The following is a 20,391-nucleotide window of genomic DNA, read 5'->3' on the forward strand; positions in this document are numbered from 1 at the left end:
CTCTCTCCTGCCATCCATCTCCACCCTCTGACAAACAGTCTAAGTTTTGTTGCCTTATACTCTGGAACTAGTACCACACCCCTTCCAATCCCTCAGTTGCTTAGATAATTTCCCGGAGTCTAGCTAGCAGTGGGAAGCTCTCTGGTAAACCCTTCGGGGACAACTAGGAACCCAAGCTTAGCAAAGGAATTTCTTAACCACAAAGACAACAAGGAGCCTGGTGGCACCTTAAAGACTAACAGATTTATTTGGGCATAAGCTTTCGTGGGTAAAAACCTTCGGATGCATCCGAAGAAGTGAGGTTTTTACCCACGAAAGCTTATGCCCAAAAAAATCTGTTAGTCTTTAAGGTGCCACCAGGCTCCTTGTTGTCTTTGTAGTTAAGAAATTCCTTTGCTAAGCTTGGGTTCCTAGTTGTCCCCGAAGGGTTTACCAGAGAGCTTCCCACTGCTAGCTAGACTCCGGGAAATTATCTAAGCNAAATCTGTTAGTCTTTAAGGTGCCACCAGGCTCCTTGTTGTCTTTGTAGATACAGACTAACTTGGCTACCCCCTGATACTTAACCACAAAGCACACTAGAGTGTTACAGATCTTTGAAAAACAGCAAATCATGAACACACCTCCCCATCCCCCCACAAATCTGATCTCAAACCCTCCTGTGAATCCTGAGTTTGGTCAGCATTCTTATGCTATGTAGCCCTTCCTGTCTTCTTTAGCTTGGTCTTCTTGCATGTTGCAGTAGTCACCCTTGCTTTAACTAAAAAAAAAAAAAAAAAACACCTTGTCTCCCTTTAGCCCATGTGCCTCCTCTGGGGGAATTCCAGTCTCCATCTCTGCCCATCAGCTTCTGTGTAGAGAGTCATTCAAAATCAATGGCTTCAGTGGTAGAAGACCCCTTATTCCAGTAGGGGAGAGTCATTGAACATTGATGGTTGATTGCTCTGTTATAGCTGTGATGGGTTCCCCCAGGGTGCCACCTGGAACTGGGGTACCACTGAGCCCTCTGACTCACCAGTCTGGGCTCCCTCTCAACACTGCTGCTGTGACAAGCTATAGACCACTCCTGGTCCTATTCTTCCACCAGCATTCACACATTGAGGGACATACCCAGCTGCAGTTACATGATGCTCACCAGCCACTTTTGCATGAACCAACAATAGAGAGGCTACTGCCAAAATAACCCCCAGCCTAGGACCCCAGAGCTGTACTGTCCTGCCCTGTTGGAAACCACAATCAGTATGAATTTATTATTCAGTTCACCTCTCCCTCAGTGTGGAGAAGAATATGCACAATATGCTGTGTTAAACGAAGCAGAGATTTTCCCCAGACACTTCCGTCAAAGGCACACTGGGTTAGATTAAAACATAAAACAAGTTTATTAACTACAAAAAGATAGATTAAATGATTAAAAGATTAAAAGTGATAAACAGGTCAAAGCAGATTACCTAGTAAATAAACAAAACTGCAAACTAAGCCTACAATACTAGAAAGATTGGATATGAATTAGCAATTTCTCACCCTGATTGATGATACAAGCAGGCTTGCAGATTCTCAAGGCACAAGCTGCACTTGCTTTGCATTTTGGGATCCCAACCCCCGTTCCAAGTCCTTTTCTTTTGGAGCTTCTCTCAGGTGTTCAGTTGTGGGGAGGGAAGAACCCCAGATGATGTCACTCCCTGCCTTATATAGCTTTTCCATATGGCAGGAACCCTTTGTTTCAAACTTGGTTTCCAGGCCAGTTTGTGGAACAATACAGGTACCCAAAATGGAGATCAGTGTCATGTGGTCTGGTCACATACCCTTGCATGCCCTACTGAGTCATAGCAGCCATTACTTACAGGCTGTCTGGAGGACATTCTCAGGAAGGCTCACCAGGTGGCGGATAAGCTTCATATAAGGCCTGTTGTTTCCCCTGATAACCCATTACCTTGAATAGGTCCTTCCCAACCAGCTGTCTAGACTGGAAGCATCTTGCCTAGTGGATGTGACCCAGGTATAACTACATTTGAAATACAGAAACACCTAGTCAATATTCATAACTTTAGATACAAAAATGATACATGCACACAAATAAGATAATCATATTCAGCAAATCGTAATTTTTCCAATGGCACTTTATATGACCCATCTTGTACAAAATGTGTCATAATTGTGCCATAATTATATCGTAATCATTCAACTATGAAGAATATGGGGTGCAATGTCACAGTATCTTCTCAGACGTAGTTTTCCTACTAGATATTAAGTCTCCACTACAAACTAGATGTTCCAATCCGGAGAGACTCAACCTTTCCAGACTACTGTACCCCTTTCAGGAGTCTGATTTTTCTTGCATACCCCAAGTTTCACCTCACTTAAAAACTACTTGCTTACAAAATGAGACATAAAAATACAAAAGTTTGACAGCACGCTATTACTGAAAGATTGCTTAGTTTCTCATTTTGACCATAGAATTATTTATTTATATATATATATATATATATATATATATATATATATATATAAAAATATCAATTGGAATATAAATATTGTACTTACATGTATAATGTATACAGCAATATAAAATAGTCACTGTCTGTATTAAATTTTAGTTTGTACTGACTTCGCTAATACTTTTTATGTAGCCTGCTGTAAAACTAGGTAACTATCTAATTGAGTTGATGTACTCTTAGGGGTATGTGTACCACTGGTAGAGAACCACTGCTCTAATCCATAAAGGAGATTGCAACTAGACTAGATGATCCTTGCGGTCCCTTCTCCCCTATGGTTCTATGATTCTGTGATCATACCCTCAAATGAAAGTTGCAGTATAAAGTAGAGCCCTTGACCAAAAATCATACTCACAACACAAGATAGAGGTCACAATTTGACACAGACATATTCATCCATTACAGTAATTTCCTCTGGGACACATGACTAGAAGTTCGCATGTGACCTAGAACTTCAGTTTCCAGTTTTAAAGGACCATAACAGGTGCACTGGAATATGCACATGCACCCCAAGTCTCAAATATCATTTTACATAGACTTCCATCTTTCAGTTGTGGACACGATGCCCAACTTAGCTTGTACTAGAGAGACATGACTGGATGGCAGTTTTTGGCCTATTTTGTCCAGCTAGATACTAAGTTCAGAGCAAAGGAAGGGAGATGTGTATGGCCATGCTTTCTCCTTCTAGTCTTACTTGTAAAAGGTGCCCCTCTACAGATACTCATTTGAGTGTATCCATTTCTATCTGTGTAGGTACCTTTTATGGTACTCCTCTTAGCACGGAAGGTCAGTCATCTTCCTTTTCTTTCTTTCTGTCTGTCTTCCTTCTGTTGTCATCTGCACTCAGACCCAAACAAAATGGTACTTCTAGGTAAACTGATTTGCTTTGAGACTTTGCTTATAGTGACCCTTACAGTAGGCTTCTGGAAGTTCTGAAACAAATTTTTCAAAATTAATGTTCTTTCTTAAAATGCAAATAGTTAACCCTTTTAGTGTTTAGATCTGTTTCAATGTGGTGGTGGTTGCGGGTTTGACTAGGTGTATTGCAGTTTCTTGATATTACCAAATATGCTTAGGAGGATGACTAAGAATGAGAATTCAAAAGCTTTATGGAGTAATGGAATCTTCAGTTTCGGGATGCAGGGCTCTTTGAGATTTGAGAAACTTAGAACCTTTTCTGTCAACAAAGAAAAGTAAAAGATCACTGCTATACTGGGTAATGTGAACAGTAAAACAGAATTGCAACTGTTTAATCTCATTTTGTACAAATTGGCCAGGAGCACTTCTCCAAAGTTAAGTTTCATTTGGTAGTGTAACTTTAATTATTTAAATAGACTGATGAATCAATATAAAAAATATTATTGTAGTGCAGATTCTATTATATTTTCATTATGTAACATGATAGGTGTGGTTAAAACAGGGGTCGGCAACCTTTCAGAAGTGGTGTGCCGAGTCTTCATTTATTCACTCTGATTTAAGGTTTGCCATGCCAGTAATACATTTTAACGTTTTTAGAAGGTCTCTTTCTGTAAGTCTATAATATATAACTAAACTATTGTTGTATGTAAAGTAAATAAGGTTTTTTAAAATGTTTAAGAAGCTTCATTTAAAATTAAATTTAAATGCAGAGCCCCCCGGACCTGTGGCCAGGACCCAGGCAGTGTGAGTGCCACTGAAAATCAGCTCGTGCGCCACCTTCGGCACATGTGCCATAGGTTGCCTAACCTTGGGTTAAAACCATGGCTGTCTAGCCACATACAAAATAAACCACAAAAAGTTTGTTAAACTTGTTTTGTTTAGAGTGTTAGTAATAAAAGATGATATTGTTTAAGATAACTATCAAGCAATGTGTTTATGGTATCGTCCTATAAAGTCTCTGGCAGAGAAAATGAAAAAAGAAAAATCACAAGCAAGGGTTTAAGGTTGAAGAACTGTAATCTCGGGCTTAGTGTGTTCGATCTTCTGACATATATTTATAGGAATGAAGATATCGTTGAGAGGGAGAAAAAAAATAAACAATCTACATGATTTGAATTTACTAAAACTCATCACAGTCTGAATTCCCAGTACTACCATATCTGTAGTTTCAATGCTATTAATGACTCAGAGAAGGAAGTGAACAATGTTAAGTATCCCACAAGACATGGCAAGGAGAAAAATACTAGTTTGCACCCAAATGAATGACCAAAATTTAAAGCTGGTCAGTTGTTCCTTGCATTTGAGGAATGAACTGGAAACTCCAAACCTCCCCTGCATTTCTATTAAAAGTTAAATACCACCAAATAGATGATGGGCTGAATGTTTCTTCCAGTGCACTCATTTGAAGCAGTGAAATACTTTAATTCATATCATGCATTTCCTCTCTCCTTCAGTTGCATGCAAGTTAATTGTCTGTCAACATCAGTTTTGGTTACAAATTACAGATCCACAGTATTAAGATGTACGGCATGACATGTGATGTATACTATAAGATCCTCTGATTTACTATATAATAATGTCATATTCAAACCAGTAGCATATTTCATGGTTATAAACTACGAAACCACCTAATCTTTCACTTTTTTGAGAGAGTAAGGAAATAAATTGTTGAATGTTATGGTGGTAGAATTTTCTTAAAGAAAAGTTTTCATTAAATGGGTGTAATGCCTGCATGGTTAAACATAAATTAGTTTAAAAACTGGTAGTGTCCTGTTTAGTTTGTAATTGTAATTTACTAACACAGATTAAATCATTATTAACCAAGTTTAAGTGGACTTTAAGACTGTCCAGATACAATGTTGTGTTGGTTTAATTGAACTGGTTTAAAATCAAACCTTGAAATTTATTGCAACTAAGATCAGGCCTAATTTAAATATATAGAAGAAGACTTTCTTCCAGAGATCAGGTTTAGAGATGACAGGGAAACAATTTTTCTGTCGTGTAAAAAGGCTCATTCATATTTTGAAGAAAAAACATTTGTACCAAATTGTGATGGAAGCTTTTTCTTTTTCTTTTCTTTTTTTTAACAGGACCTACTACCTTTTGGGAGAACCAAAACAGAAATCTTTTGGCTTCCTCCTTGGGCTGCTCAGGGAGCCCTGGCTAACTGACATTTCACCAGATTAGCTGCCAGGGAACTGGCCAGCTGGGAGCCTATGAAGCTGGCCAGCCAGCCTGCAACGCAGCCCCTGGAATCTGGGAGCCAGAGCTCCATAGCATCCTGCCAGCTGATCATTTTAGAACAAGAGGAGTCTGGAGAGTGGAGGAGCAGAGCCAGGCAGTCAGGAGTCTGCCCAGTGGTTTCCTACAGGCAGGCTGTCAGGGAGTTTGGGAGCCTTTGCTGCTGAGGAGCTGCAGACCCGGGTGAACTAGAAGCCTTCGTAGCCCCAGGCTGCTGAAGAGCCCGGGAGCCCTGTCTCCCTGCTAGCTTGTCAGATGGGCTATGAAGCAGCCAGGAGCCTGAAAGCCCTGGGAGATTCTACTCAGTTGCAGCCTGCCAGGTGGTTTGTAGAGCAGGCGTTCTCAAACTGGGGATCGGGGACCCCTCAGGGGGTCACAAAGTTATTACATGGGGAGGGGGGTCACGAGCTGTCAACCTCCATCCCAAACCCCGCTTTGCCTCCAGCATTTATAATGCAGTTAAATGTATAAAAAGTGTTTTTAATGTGTAAGTGGGGTCGCACTCAGAGGCTTGCTATGTGGAAGGGGTCACCAGTAAAAAAAAAAAAAAAAAAAAAAGTTTGAGAGCCACTGTTGTAAAGGAACTTGGACTCTCCAATAGCCTGCATAATCAGACTGGGAGCCAGGAAATTAAAGGATCCCATGCGTCCAAAGAGTGTGGCGCCTGGATGCTCAGGCTTTCCAGCAAAGCATGCTGCTGAGGAGCCAGGAGCTTGGAAGCCTTGTCAGTCTGTGAAGGTGGGATAGGTGAACTGGCAGGAAATTAGGCAGGTTTCCATCGTAAGTTTAATTGAAATCAGCACATTCCAGCAATGTTTTGATTTTGATGAATTGGCATTTTCCGACTGAAAGTATTCTACCAGAAAACTTCCAGCTGACTCTGGTCAGGCTCTTTGTGGTCATTATACTTCACTGTAATATAAGTGTTCGATGATTTACGGTTATGGTAGTTTTTAAATTTGTCCACAAATGATACAAGTAATAAAGCTTTTGGTGGTAGTAACTTTGCTATATCTGTTTATGCAATATCCAAACAATCCATAAATGCATTTGTTTTGTTGTATGAACTCTGTGTTGCTAAAGCTATGAAATAAATGCAGCTCATATTTTGCAGTGTTTTTGTTTCACATTTACCTGGAAGACGCAGCTGAAAAGGTGCCTGTATTTCATGGATTTTTAGTGTACTAGCCTTCTAGTGATCATTCACCTTGATTTTTCTCTCTAAATTATAGCTTGTCTATGGTAATTGTCTAGCTACAGAGAAATTATAATAAATTTTCTTTCATTCTGTTAAGAAGTATCTGTTTTTATCTTTGTATGATTTCCATTCAAATAATCAGCAGACTTGCGTAAAATCCCAGTATTTAAAAGGTCAGAGTTTTTTCTAAGGAAGTTGTACTGTTATATTTCCAAGTATAACAAGAAAATAAAAAGAATGAATCAACAGTTTTTAGCAAGTTTCTTATGTATCAAAGTGATAAATATGAAAAATCTGTGGGTTTTTCATAACTAATTTTACTAAATGTTTTCTAAAAAAAACCCTTAATTATAAAATTAAATTGATAAACAATATGGAAATACATTTATATTAGAGGATAAAAGTAAATGAGGAGTTCCCTGGTTCAGAGTCTCCTTTACAAAACTGGCCTTAAAGTGAAGTTCCTAGAAATGTTAAACCATTTTAAAGCACAAAAGTAATTTGAAAATAACACTAATCCCAATAATACGCATTATTGACCTATTTGCTCTTTAAAAAATATAGCACTTAATCTTTTGTTGTATGGGGTTGGTTATGCAGGAAAGAAGTCTGATCCAGAGATTAGCTATTCTGTTGGTTTTGGATGTTGTTTTCACTGTTTCTGAGCATAGGTTAGAGACACATGTTTAATTTTGGTGATGAAAATAGGGAAAAATAGCCAGTTTTTCACACAAATTAAAGTACATCAGGTCACTAAAATGAGTAAGTGTATTACTACTGTTAATTTTATTGTGGAGACCAAGACTAGTGTTTGTTAGCTGTTGATATATATATATATATAATTTGGTACTGCGGAAAGGTTATGCCCTCTCTCTGTCTAGTAAAATTGTCTTCGGTTCGGAATTCCTTTTTTCATATGTTGTCATTGTGTAATGGTTTCATGTTACTGTATACCATTTAGGACACCAGGAATTTTCAGGAGATTATTACTGGGGGACGAAGTAGATTATTTTGCAATATTATGTTAGAGGAAAAGAATCTGCTTTTCCTTAGGGTTATAAACCTGGGAGTAACATTGATCTTCCCACAAAGAAAGTCGTGATGGAATGCAAATGCTGCAATGGGTGCAACATAAACTTCCATTAGAATCTTAGATCTCTGGATTCACCAATGCAATCCTATGATTTTGAAAGAGGCTGCAATTTAGAGAGAGATTGTATTAAGTAATAGGTAGGAGGGGACACAATCTCTTGATCTACAAGTATTCTTGCCTGGGAAATGTAGACGATACACTATAGCCTGTAAGCCAAGTCTATTAGTTTTTAAATTGCTTTTTCTACAGCTTATTGCGTTATTTATTTATTTATTTATTTTATTTTTGTGGCGCATGTACGGAGAGGTAGCTGTAGGGTAGGAGAGTTCTTTTCAAATTATAGTGGATAATAACTGTGGGGAGAGGTTTTTATACAGTTATTTCGTATAAAAATATTACCTATTTAGAAGATTCATTCTTCATTCTCATCCCTCAGTTTGATCAAATTATGCTATTGTATATTCTTCTCTTACTTCCAGATGTATCATTATGTTGTTAATTTTAAAATATATCTAAAGGAAAAAGTTAAGCAACTACATGCAAGTATAATAGGTAATTTTTAATCTATTAATACTAAATCAAATGAGGCACTGTGCAAGTATCTCCTTGTGGTGCTGCAAAGCCTCCCCAGCTCGTTGTTCGGGTGAATGTACAAGTGATCAGTGAGAGCTTTAAAAAAGACCTGTCTAGTGTCTAAATAGTTAGCTGATTTGAGCAAAGTTATATCCCCTCAGTTTCATTAGCCCATATTCTTTCCCATATTTTGTACAATGTTCACAACACTCACATTTTTCCCTTTTGTTCTTTTCTTCTAATTTTTTTTCAGAACATTGGTCAACCTGGGGAACCACAAACAGGTGTTAGGTGGTTGCTACTGTCCTTTCCTTTCCATATTGCTAAAAGAAGGGCCCCAAGGGAGGCCCTGATTTGGAAAAGGTTGAGAAGAACCACTACTTTAAGTTTTCTTGTCTAGTGATGTGGGGTTTTTGTTTGTTTTTTTTAATTTAAAAAAAAATCTTCCTCTCTTAGTTTGTCTTTCCTTTAAACTCATTGCGGTACCTTCTTGTGGTTTTTTCTTTCTCTTTACTATATATCTTCCTATTTTCCTGCTTCTTTGATGCCATCTAATCCATGAACAAGCTAAGCACTTCATAATTTGTAGCACAGGCAAGGAAAGTGTTTTTACAATGCATTGTAATTTATGTCTAACTTCATAATAATTCACACTTGCGTAGCTCCTTTCATATGAAAATTTTAAAATACTGTATAAACATAACATTTTTAGAACATTGTTGTTCGATAGGTAACTCATATTTATGCACATTTACAGAAAACAGCAGAGAAAGGTTAAATGATTGGCCTAGATAACACCGCGACTCATAACAGAACCAAGGATAGAAACTAAGAATTCTGATCTTCGATGGTACAAGGATTCTGATCTGATCAGATGGTACTAGGAAAGTACCATCCTGTCCATATGAAAGTGTGTACTGTAGTGATGTAATTTTGGATAAGAATATCATGATTATGAGCCTCAGAATTTCCACTTTCAGAGTTCAGAGTCACAAATTGAACTGTATATTTGTTTACAAATATTGCCATCCATAAATATTATGTCAGTGAGTTTTTGAGAGCCTTTCCATGTGTATATGTCATTGTCCTTTGGATACAGTTTTAAGTTGAACTTTAAAATGAAATTTTTGAGAATTACTCATCGTATATATGGGGGGAGACACTGCAATTTGCACAGATGGGGAGAGAGATCCAAAAGAAGTGCACAGTAGAAAGTTTTTCTACTGCATTAGGATTAAATTCAGTTAGTGCAGAGTTGGCAAAGGCCATGCTGTCTCAGCTGGTTATAATATACAAAAATGTAGTTTCTGTGGAATAGCTCATAGAAGTCTTGCAGGTTGATCAGTTGATTTGTCTTGCAGTTGAATTAATCGTTTAGAAAGTGACTTCATTAAAAAGCAAAAAATCTGTACTGTTGAATTTTGTAGAAATTGTTGTCTTGTGGTGAAATATGGAGTTGTATGATAACCTATATTCTTTGCTGAACAACATCTGTGCCTTGTAAACTAAGGTAGGGGCTGTAGAACTCTAATTTCAAAAAATGTTGAATTAGAGAAAATGAGAAATCATAAAATGGTAAAACTAAAAAGTAAATACAAGGGGATATTGCTCACAGATAATACTCTGTTGTTATTTCTCCTACTGGAAGACAGTAAGAGTAAAGCATTGAGTCCCATTCTTCCCATCAACTTTTTCCCCTTACCTGGAATCAAGGAGGCAAAGGTTTTTTGTGACAATGAGCTCGGTATATCAACCCCTCCTCTCTTCTGTGAGATATGGTACTGCCAAAGCAGAATCAGAGAGTAGAGAGGGCAGAACAGTGTCACCCTTCATCAAAAATCAAGAGGATGCTGGAGAGCTATTTATAAAATATATATATTGCCAGTGAGAAATAGTCATCATGTATCCCTCTCTCCAACCCTAGGGAAAAAAATTAGAGATAATTGACTGGTGTAGGAAGCAGTATCCATTGAAGAGGGCTTACCTTAAAGTGCTGCCTGTAGTGTCTTTTGCACAGACAGAAGGTCCAGCTGATGAGACTTAATGGTGTGTGGGAAAGTCCACATGACAACCGTACACATTTCTACAACAGATGCCTCAGTCCTTACTGCCCAGGAACCAGAGAATGCTTCTAGAGGAATGATCCCTGACACTCCGGTGGTAAGGACAAGAAGATTGATCATAGGTTAGACAAATGCTTAGACTGTATATCAGTGGGGGATCTTAAAAATAGCTTTTCCATATTGGTGATTATCCAACAGACAAATAACTTTCCTAAACCTTTTGAATGAGATGGAAAAAAACAAAGAAACAAAACCTTGAGTTCACACCCAGATAATTCAGTTGCCTATTCTAAAGGGTTGGGAAAGAAGGTCAGCGTAATAATAAAACTTGGTAAACACTTTAGGAATAATTTAACCTTACAGTATCTGGAAACACTGCATATATGGTGGCAAGATAATAAGGTTCCTCAGTTCTCCACCCATTGGGCTGAAGTTATTGACTCTAGTAATATGAACTTCAGAGTGAGCCGTTCTAGAGAGGCCTGCCCTTTTGGTTCAAGGAGCAGTCCTAAAGTACTGGAAGAAGAAGGGAGTGATTCAGTTGAGCAACTGGCTAAAATAAGGTTCTGTGCAGTAATCAGTAGTAACCATAAGTAGCACCCATAATCTAATTAAGTTTAACTTCCATGGGGAGTGGAAGGGGATACCAAAGAAACCCACACAATAGCATTTAACTTCAAAAGGAGAGCTACACAAAAATGAGGAAACTAGTTAAATGGAAATTAAAAGGAACAGTCACAATAATGAAATACCAGCAAACTGCATAGAAACTTTTTTTTAAAATGCCGTAACAGAGGTTCAAACTATATGTATATAGCCCAAATTAAAAAAAAAAAAAGGACCAAAAATGAGTAAAAAAGGTGGTTAGAAACAAAAAGATATTATTAAAAATTGGAAGTCAAATACCACTGAGGAAGATATAAAGGAGCATAAACTCTGGCAAGACAAGTGTAAAAATATAGTTAGAAAGACCAAAAAAGAATTTGAAGAACAACTAGCAAAAGACACACAATCTAATAGCAAAAAAATAAAAATACAAGTACCGTACATCAGAAGCAGGAAGCCTTCCAAACAATCAGTGGGGACACTCGACAATCGAGGTGCAAAAGGAGTACTCAAGGAAGACAAGACCATTGCAGAGAAGCTAAGTGAATTCTCTGTATCAGCCTTCACTGAATAGGATGTGAGGGAGATTCCCACACCTGAGCCGCCATTTTTAGGTAACAGATCTGTGACGTGTTCCAGCTAATCCCCATCCCCCTGCCAATTACCCACCATCCCTGCCCACCTCTGCTGCCCCCTGAGCCAGGCTCCAGTCCTCCCTAGCTCAGCCCAGCTCTGCCCTCCCAGCAGTCCTGTGCCTGGCTCTACCCCCCCCCCCCCCCCCCCCCCCCCAGCCATCCCTGTCTACTTCTGCCCCCCTTCCGCTCTTTTCCCTTCCCAGCCCGGCTCCCCCCCAGCCTGGTTCCTCCACCCCCTGCCCCAAAGTCCTGTGCCCTGTTCTACCTCCCGTCCCCGGAGCTCGGCTCCCCCTGTCTCCCAGCCTGGGTATCCCCCCGCTCAGTTCCCAGCCCGGCTCCCCCTGCCGCCCCCGGCCTGGCTCTTCCTGCCACCTCACCTACCCCATTCACATGGATGATGCAGAAAGTTTCGCTGCTGGACCTGGATAAGTTGCAGCCCCTGGCCCAGCACCTCCCCTGAGCTCTCTCCCTCTTCCCTCCCCCCCCCAAGCACAGCTGGCCCGTCTCACCCTTCCCCTGCCCCAGCAACTGTCCAGCATGGTGCACGGAGCCGCTGTGCAACCCACAATGGCGGGCGCTGGGACGGGAGTCAGGCAGGATCTTTAAATTGTTTTTTAACAAAGCACAGGGTCCACGTGCACATCAGATCACCCTACCTTCATATCACCACACACAGGTACGCAGGTGATGCAGCAACTGGAGCCAAATGCCAATCACCATGCAAGCTTTCTGATTGGCTGGGCCTGGGAGCCAATCAAAAAAAAAAAAGCAACAAGCTACTTTAAAAGCCCTAACAAGCCCCCCAAAAGTAGCCAACACGCAAGGAGTTACAGAGGGATCTCACCAAACTGGGTGAGTGGGCAACAAAATGGCAGATGAAATTCAGTGTTGATAATGTGCCTTGGAAAACATAATCCCAACTACACATACAAAATGATGTGCTCTAAATTAGCTGTTACCACTCAAGAAATAGATCTTGGAGTCATTGTGGATAGTTCTCTGAAAACATCTGCTCAATGTGCAGTGGTAGTCCAAAAATTTTACACCACGTTAGGAGCCATTAGGAAAGGGACAGATAATAAGACAGAAAATATCATAATGCCACTATATAAATCCCTGATATGCCCACACCTTAAATACTGTGTGCAGTTCTGGTTGTCCCAACTCAAAATAGATATATTAGAATGGAAGCAGCACAGAGAAGGGCAATAAAAATGAATAGGGGAATGGAACAGTTTCCATTTGAGGAGAGACTAATAAGACTGAAACTTTTCAATTTGGAAAAGAGACAACTAATGGAGGAAATGATAGCAGACTATAAAATCATGAATGGTGTGGAAAAAGTGAATAAGGAAGTGTGTAACACATGAACCAGGAGTCGCCCAAAGAAATTAATAGGCAGCTGGTTTAGAACAAATATAAGGAAGTACTTCTTCCCACAATACACAATCAACCTGTAGAACTTGTTGTGAAGGCTGCAAGTACAATTGGGTTTAAAAAAAGAATTAGATAAGTTCATTCAGGATAGGTCCATCAATGGTTATTAGCGCAGATGGTCAGGGACGCAACCCCATGCTCTGGGTGTCCCCCAAACCTCTAACTGCTTGAAGCTGGGACTTGACTACAGGTGATAGATCACTTGATAAATTGCTCTATTCTGTTCATTCCTTCTGAAGCATCCATCACTGGCCACTGTTGAAAGACCGGGTACTGGGCTAGATATACCATTGGTCTGACCCAGTATGGCCATTCTTATGTTCATATGCTATTTGGATAATTGAGCGTATACAGGATAATCTGACTAAAATAATTTTTGCACTTTTCCAAATTATCTCCTCACCATTCTTATATTGTTTATTAAAATTATTATTTTTACTTTTGCTCCTCAAGATCAATTCAAGTTCATAGTCTTTAGAATTTTACTATGACTTTGCCTGCAGACAACTGGCTGGTGCATGCCTTTGAAAAGTGTGTGTGTGTGGTGGGGGGGGGGGGGGGGGGGGGGAGGGGGGGGGGGGGTGGGGGGGCAGAGCGCGGGGGGGGGGGGGGGGGGGGGGGGAAGAGAGAGAGAGAGGTGTTTAGGCTCCAGATCCCCACTATGCTGCTGCCTCTCAAAGGCATTTTTGCTTTTCCCAGACTGGTTCTGCTGGAATATTCCCAGAACAGCCTAAAACAAGGGTTCTAGATTTTTTTCATAATTTGGGTCTCATCTTAATCTGTTGTCTCATGGACCACCACTAATTATGACTGTGTGGACTACTTTCCAAAATGCATGTGTATGGTTTTTTCCCCTTGATTTCAAGTTGGAAAATATACATGTGGAAATGACATAGACTTAATTCTCCCTTGTACAGTGAATCATATAATTACAAAGTAGTACTCTAGAAATTGATTTACTAGTTTGTGTGGAAAATGGAAAACCTTTCACTAAAATAAATTTATTTTTTTGCTTTGATAGGTGATACAATTAATGAACAGAGAAGAGCATCTAAAGATAAAAATGCATTTCCTGAGACAGAACCTACATACAGTCAACCTGTTCAGGTAAGAGAGACTACATTTCCTTAAGTGTCTTTGGTGACATTTCTTAGCAGAAGAGTATCGAATAAACTGCTGCTATTTCAGAGATTTCTAAGGATATTAGGTAGTAGATTTTGCTCTAGCTTTGCAGACAAGGGCATAGATGTGATTGAATTTTTTAAACTAAATAAACTGAGGTCCTGCTGAGTCAAAGAAAAGTCAGTATGGTAGAGAAACACAACTCTAATAGCGCTGTTGCATTCACGCCTTTTTCTATCAATCTAAGATTCTTCTATGGTCTTCATTAGCATAGCATCTGAGTGCTGCTTAATCTGTAATCTTTGTATCCTCACCATGGAGCTGTAAAGTAGTAGTATTCCAATTTTACAGACAGAGAACTGAGGCACAGAGAAAATGACTTGATCATGGTCACACATGAATTGCCAAAGTAGGGAATTGTACCTGAGTCTCCCAAGTTCCAGCCTAGCACCCAAACCACTGAACTATCTGCCTGGGGTAGCCCTTGCTGGAAAAGCCAAGGTCAGGATAGACTGTGTGAAAGGGAGAGCAGATACTCCCAAGACTGGTGGGTAACACTGAAGTTAAACTCCCCCCAAGCAGTCACAACTGCACTTCTGATCTCCCACACTGGTTATCAAGAAGCAAAAAAGAAATCACAGTCCCCCCCCCCACCCCAATCTATTGCATTCCAGTCTCTGGCTCCCAATCAGCACCTAGGTCCAGTACAGTGAGAAGTTACTTTAAACTCTGCTCACATATACAAAATGTTCTTCTGACCCCAAAGGGTCAGCCACATTACCAGCTCACTATAGGTTTGGATCTTACCCAAAATGCCACATTGCCAGCCAATCCTTTAGTGTCTAAAACTAAAGGTTTATAATAAAGAAAAAAGAAAGAACAAGAAGAGATGCTAAATGGTAAAGCAGTCACATACATACAAAAACTTCAAAGTCCGTATATCAGGTTCCTAGCAGTACTGGTGAGTTTGCTGTCCCTCCAGAACACATCCACAGCTTGGATGGGTCATTCAGTCCTTTGTTCAGAGCTTCAGTTTTTAGCAAAGTTCCTTCAGAGGTAAGAAGCAGGTTTGAAGACAAAATGGAGAAGATGCAGCTGCCTTTTATAGTTTTTTGCCATGTGGCCTGTGCTTCCTTTGTTTCAAACACAAGCTGCCCAGCATATGGCTTGAAAGCTTTAGAGTTCTGTCCATAGGCATGCCCCTGCATGCCTTGCTGAGTCATAAGGTTTATCTGCCTTCTCTCAATGGGTCAGTTGTATAGCTGATGGTCCTCAATGGGCCAACAAGCAGGCTAGGCAGAGCTGATGCCCAAACTGTCTCGGGGTGTCACCTAGAAGAGTAGTGTTGAGTGAGAAAGAAAAGAATGCTTTGCATCAGTGGTGCATCTAAAAGTTTATGTAAATACCACCAAATCCTCAACAAATGATAGTGCAAGTAAAGGTTTAACAAAGCTTTCATGATATATAGGCGTTGGTGCAAATACTGTTTTCATTGTCCTAAACGCCACAAAGATAGAATGTGAGTTTTTTAAATTGAACTTAATCAAAACAAACTCGTACCCACATGTACAGCAAAGCATGCTCCAGGATGTGATGCATTATAAGTGAATGGCCCAAGTATAGATGTTTTCCAGCCCCATCTGGTTATAGGGTACTGACTTGTAGATGGACCAAGAGCACCATATATTTTATGAACCCAGTCACAGTATGAACACTTGATAGCAACCACAGACAGCACTAGCGAAGGACTGATCTAGTACAGCTTGGTATGATCAATTTTTTTATTTCAAACCTATTAGAAACCTACATGGTATTAGGTATTGAAGATTTTTACTTGAATTTGAAATAAATGATTACATCATAATAGTTCTGACTCTGTCTTAGTCTGTTGGTAGCAGTGGACATTTAATCTATACAATAGTGAAGACTAAAGAAAATATTTAAGATCAAGTAAGGTTTACATAAGCCAAAATAATAAAATAAAAATGAGAAACTCTAGGACAATAGTCAAGAACAAGAAGAATGCAGAGAAATCTAACAATTTTTTTTTTGGCAATCAAATTTGAAGTCTTAGCCACATGTAGACAAGTGATCAGAAGATCTTTCCCACTAACTTTGTCAGGTGTGGAATATGAAAATGTGTCAATTGTTATCTTAGCTAACACATTAAGAATTGAAGCAGAGTCACCCAGAACTGAAGGCCTGAGCAACTACAGTTTAAGCTGAACAAATGAGCTCCATAGAGAAGAGCTGTAACAGACTTATATCCTCTGTGATTGGGCATAAATTGTCAGCCCTTACCTGTTTTCCAGCTTGAAAAGAATGTTACTACTAGTAATTAGATGGAGACATAGCTAAGACTGTGATATTATGTTCAGCATACACTCCAGTATTGATTTTGAAAGGGAACCTTTTAGCAAAGTTTAAAGATGGCTCTCTGGTAATGGTATGGTACAAGTTATAAATATGTTGGTGTAATGCATTATAATGAGATAAGTTAGGCATTGAAACAGAAGCAATTACAGATAAACAAGATGAACCTATCCATATGTCATGTTAATGCATTTGCACCCCAAAAATGTTGTACATGGTACGCACACAAGCACTTCAGTTTTCCCCCTCATAAATAAATGATGTTTTTCTAAACATGAACCTACTCTGCATAGTCCTGTAGTTTTAAATATATGCAGTACAACAATGAAATGTTTTTTTTTTCCTGTTAACCATCATACATAAAATGTTTAGGAAAAGCTATCTAATTTAGCCTTGGAACTATTTCTCCTTCTGCTTTCTGTGTGTCATTGTGACATTTATTACCATGAAGGCCTTGGTCTGAGTAAGTCCTTGGTATCTTGGAGGTCTGCATGATGTTAGTGTTGTTCATTTAATAGTGGGTGACACTAAATAAGGTCTGCAGGTTTTTTAAAATCTGGATTAAAAACTGTGCCTGATATGGTAATCTTTAATTCATCATCACTAGTGAGTGTTGTTTAGCTTAAAATAATGAGCAACCAAAAACTGATTTGCTGAACTGGTAGAAAAGGCTTCTGGAAAAGAGCTGGAAGAAGATTAAACAAGAAAACAAACATGAGTCCCAAGATTGAAAATGTAGTATAACTTTAATTTATAATTTATTCATACTACTGATTATTTTTGATAACTGATCTTGTGTTTATTCTTAAAGGAAAAAGACATTTAAAACTATGGTCCTTTTGAGGTTTATCAACCAAACTAAATCATCTAATGAGGATCCATTTCAATGAATCCTTACTCCCCCTCTAATAAAACAATGGACTCTTTCTTCTTGAGTGTCACATCTGCCCCCGGCTTGATTATTCTCTTTGCAATTTGCTCATTGGAATGTTCTTCATCTCCCTTTATGCTACAGATGCTACTTGTATGATCTATTGTGACATATATAGTTTATCTGTGTATTTTAAGTGCACATTTTTATTTAGTTTGGCCATTGGAGGAAGAGGGAGTTGTCTGTAAACTTTCCTAAAACATAATCTGGCTCTTGTACCGATCAATGGTCAGAATGAAAACAAATATAATGGTTCCATCTCAGGTTAGGATTCTTTGTGTCAACTGACAAAGAAATGCAGTATATAAAACAGTATATATTTTAAATTTTTTTTTAACATACTTTCTAGTAGACAAGGGTTGGACTCTATATACATCATTGCTGGTCTCTATTCTGATCTCAGAACCATGCAAATTGTCTGAGCATGGTGTTGGGAAAATGACCTTTATCATGAAATTCATTCCTGTGAAGAAGGGCAGCGCAAGACCTGTGCACCACTTAAGTTCGACTTAAACCCTGTTTTGAGGGATCCCTGCAAAAAGATGAATTTCACCCTTAATATGTGTTGTTCCATCTGGGTTTCTAGGTCAAATGCACAATGTTGTCTCTACTGGAGGAGATTCAGTAAATTATGGCTGGGATGTGAGAAAACAAACCTTCCTGAAGTTTTCTCTCAACAATGGCTGATAACATAACTCTTCATAACCTATGTAAAATGTACCTTCAATCTTGCATTATTTCAAAGTGTTTTACGTATTTAGAGGAAGGAGGAGAGAAGTTTCCAGAATTAAATATTGGATTTTACTGGGGGAGTAAATCTTTTATTTTATTTTTAAATATTAAGGCATAGAGATTAATTATTTTAATTGCTTGACAGCCCTAAAAACTATACAATTGTTGTATTTAACTCTGTACTGCAGATTGCCATCTTATATACTTAATGTGGTGTTAGTGAGAGACACAATATTACCCAACTTTTCAGAAGAATATTCTGCAAAGATATTGTAATTTATTTAAAGCTATTTGTCAGTTAAACTACAATGGGTGTCAAATATTTGTTGTGCATAATTGACCAGGGGTGTTCAGTTGTTTAAAAGAATCAAAGCCTTATTTTCTCATTGCAAACTGGCTTTTATTTTTAAACACTATCTGATTTAGATTTTAAAATGTGTGGGCTTTGTACTTGGGGGAACAGGGAAAATGGTAATCAAAAATAATTTTCATGTCATTTTCCATAGGTAACTTGCTTATTCAGAGGTGAAACTATGAAAAGTTTGGTTCTTGAAGCAAATACCTTTACAGATTCTCCATTAACTTTTGTCTTTTTTGCTGTTCCTTCTCCGTTTAGATTTTAGTGTGTGTGTGTCTTTCTAAATCTTGAGGGAGACCAGCTGGGTGAGGTAATATCTTTTACTGAATCAACTTCTGTTGGTGAAAGAGACAAGCTTTCGAGCTCCACAGAGCAATCCTTCAGATCTTGTTTCTTTCACTAACAGAGGTTGGTCCAACAAAAGATATTACCTAACCACCACATCTGTCAGATCCTGGGAACACTATGGTACAATACTACAAATTTCTAAATCATGTCAGTTAAATGATATCCACTTTACATAGTTCTTGCTTAACTTAATATAAAACTTAATATAAATAGTGCATAAGTGAGAGCTAAATAAAAACAACCATCTTGATGACTATTTTCTGTCCTTCTCAACATATCACAAAGGAACTTGTTTAGATTTCAGCAATTCCCAGTCTTCACTATTCTGAAGTGGCATAACACTATGTAAAATGCAGCCAGAGGAATTTCAAGTATAGGGGCATGACCCTGCAAGGTGCTGAGCACTCTGGTTCCAATTCAGCCTGTGTAGTCTCACTAAGTCACTTCAGTGGGACTATTCACATACCTCAAGTTGAACACATTCCTAAATGCTGTGCTTTGGATAAGGGCCAGAGTTCTCAGAATTTTTCAGAACTGCACCCATAAAATAATCTTTGCTTCTGAAACATGAAGCTTCTAGTTTAGTTGCAGTATTACAGTGATAGGAAATACCATCAGTTTTCACAGTACTTCAGTTTGTAGCTTTTGCATTTTTATTACAAATAAACCTATTTTCATTGGGATTCTAAAATTAAGATTATAATGCATCCCAGCATCAGCATTGTTGTTAAACTATTTAGATATATCAATAGTATTTTGAAGCTTTGGTAATATTCCATTGGCAGAGAAAGGTCGTAAAAATATATATAATTTTTTTTGCTGCTCTTTGACAACTATGTTAGTATGTACTTGTGGAGACCGATATAAAATATTATTTGACAGATGGTATGGTTGTAAATTAGGATTTATAAAGATTACTCTCTATGGTGTTGAGGACACCCTGAGGTTAAATTGATACAAGAAACAAAAGAGATATTTATAGTAATAACTTTGGTTCTTCATATCTCCCTACTGTCATCTTGTAAAGCTGCTCATGTCTTATTTGATATTGCACTTCTTATTGATGACCAGTAGGCCCTCTTTACCCAACAGATGTCATCAAATTTAATGGGCAGAAGCTGTAGTAACAGTAATTGTATTAAAAGAAACTACTAAAAGTGAGCTATGCTGGGTCTGTAAATTAAAGGAATTTTGCTTATTAATTTTATACTGTTTGTTCTGCTGATTTCCCCTTTCATGGGCTTCATACTCCCTTCAAATATTTAGTGGCTATT

The 20,391-nt window shown here is 38.6% G+C and overlaps 1 protein-coding gene across 5 annotated transcripts in view; it reads left to right on the forward strand.

Annotated features, from left to right (window-relative positions):
* Nucleotides 1-20,391, forward strand: part of UMAD1 (UBAP1-MVB12-associated (UMA) domain containing 1) — a 116,045-nt gene that overhangs the window by 67,654 nt on the left and 28,000 nt on the right. For all 5 annotated transcript variants that reach the window (XM_034760519.1, XM_034760517.1, XM_034760516.1 and 2 more), the window contains one exon: nt 14,275-14,360. In XM_034760519.1, the coding sequence (XP_034616410.1) occupies nt 14,275-14,360 (86 nt within the window). The remainder of the gene's footprint in view (nt 1-14,274; nt 14,361-20,391) is intronic.

Source organism: Trachemys scripta, chromosome 2 (assembly GCF_013100865.1).
Source record: "Trachemys scripta elegans isolate TJP31775 chromosome 2, CAS_Tse_1.0, whole genome shotgun sequence".
Lineage (NCBI taxonomy): Eukaryota > Metazoa > Chordata > Testudines > Emydidae > Trachemys > Trachemys scripta.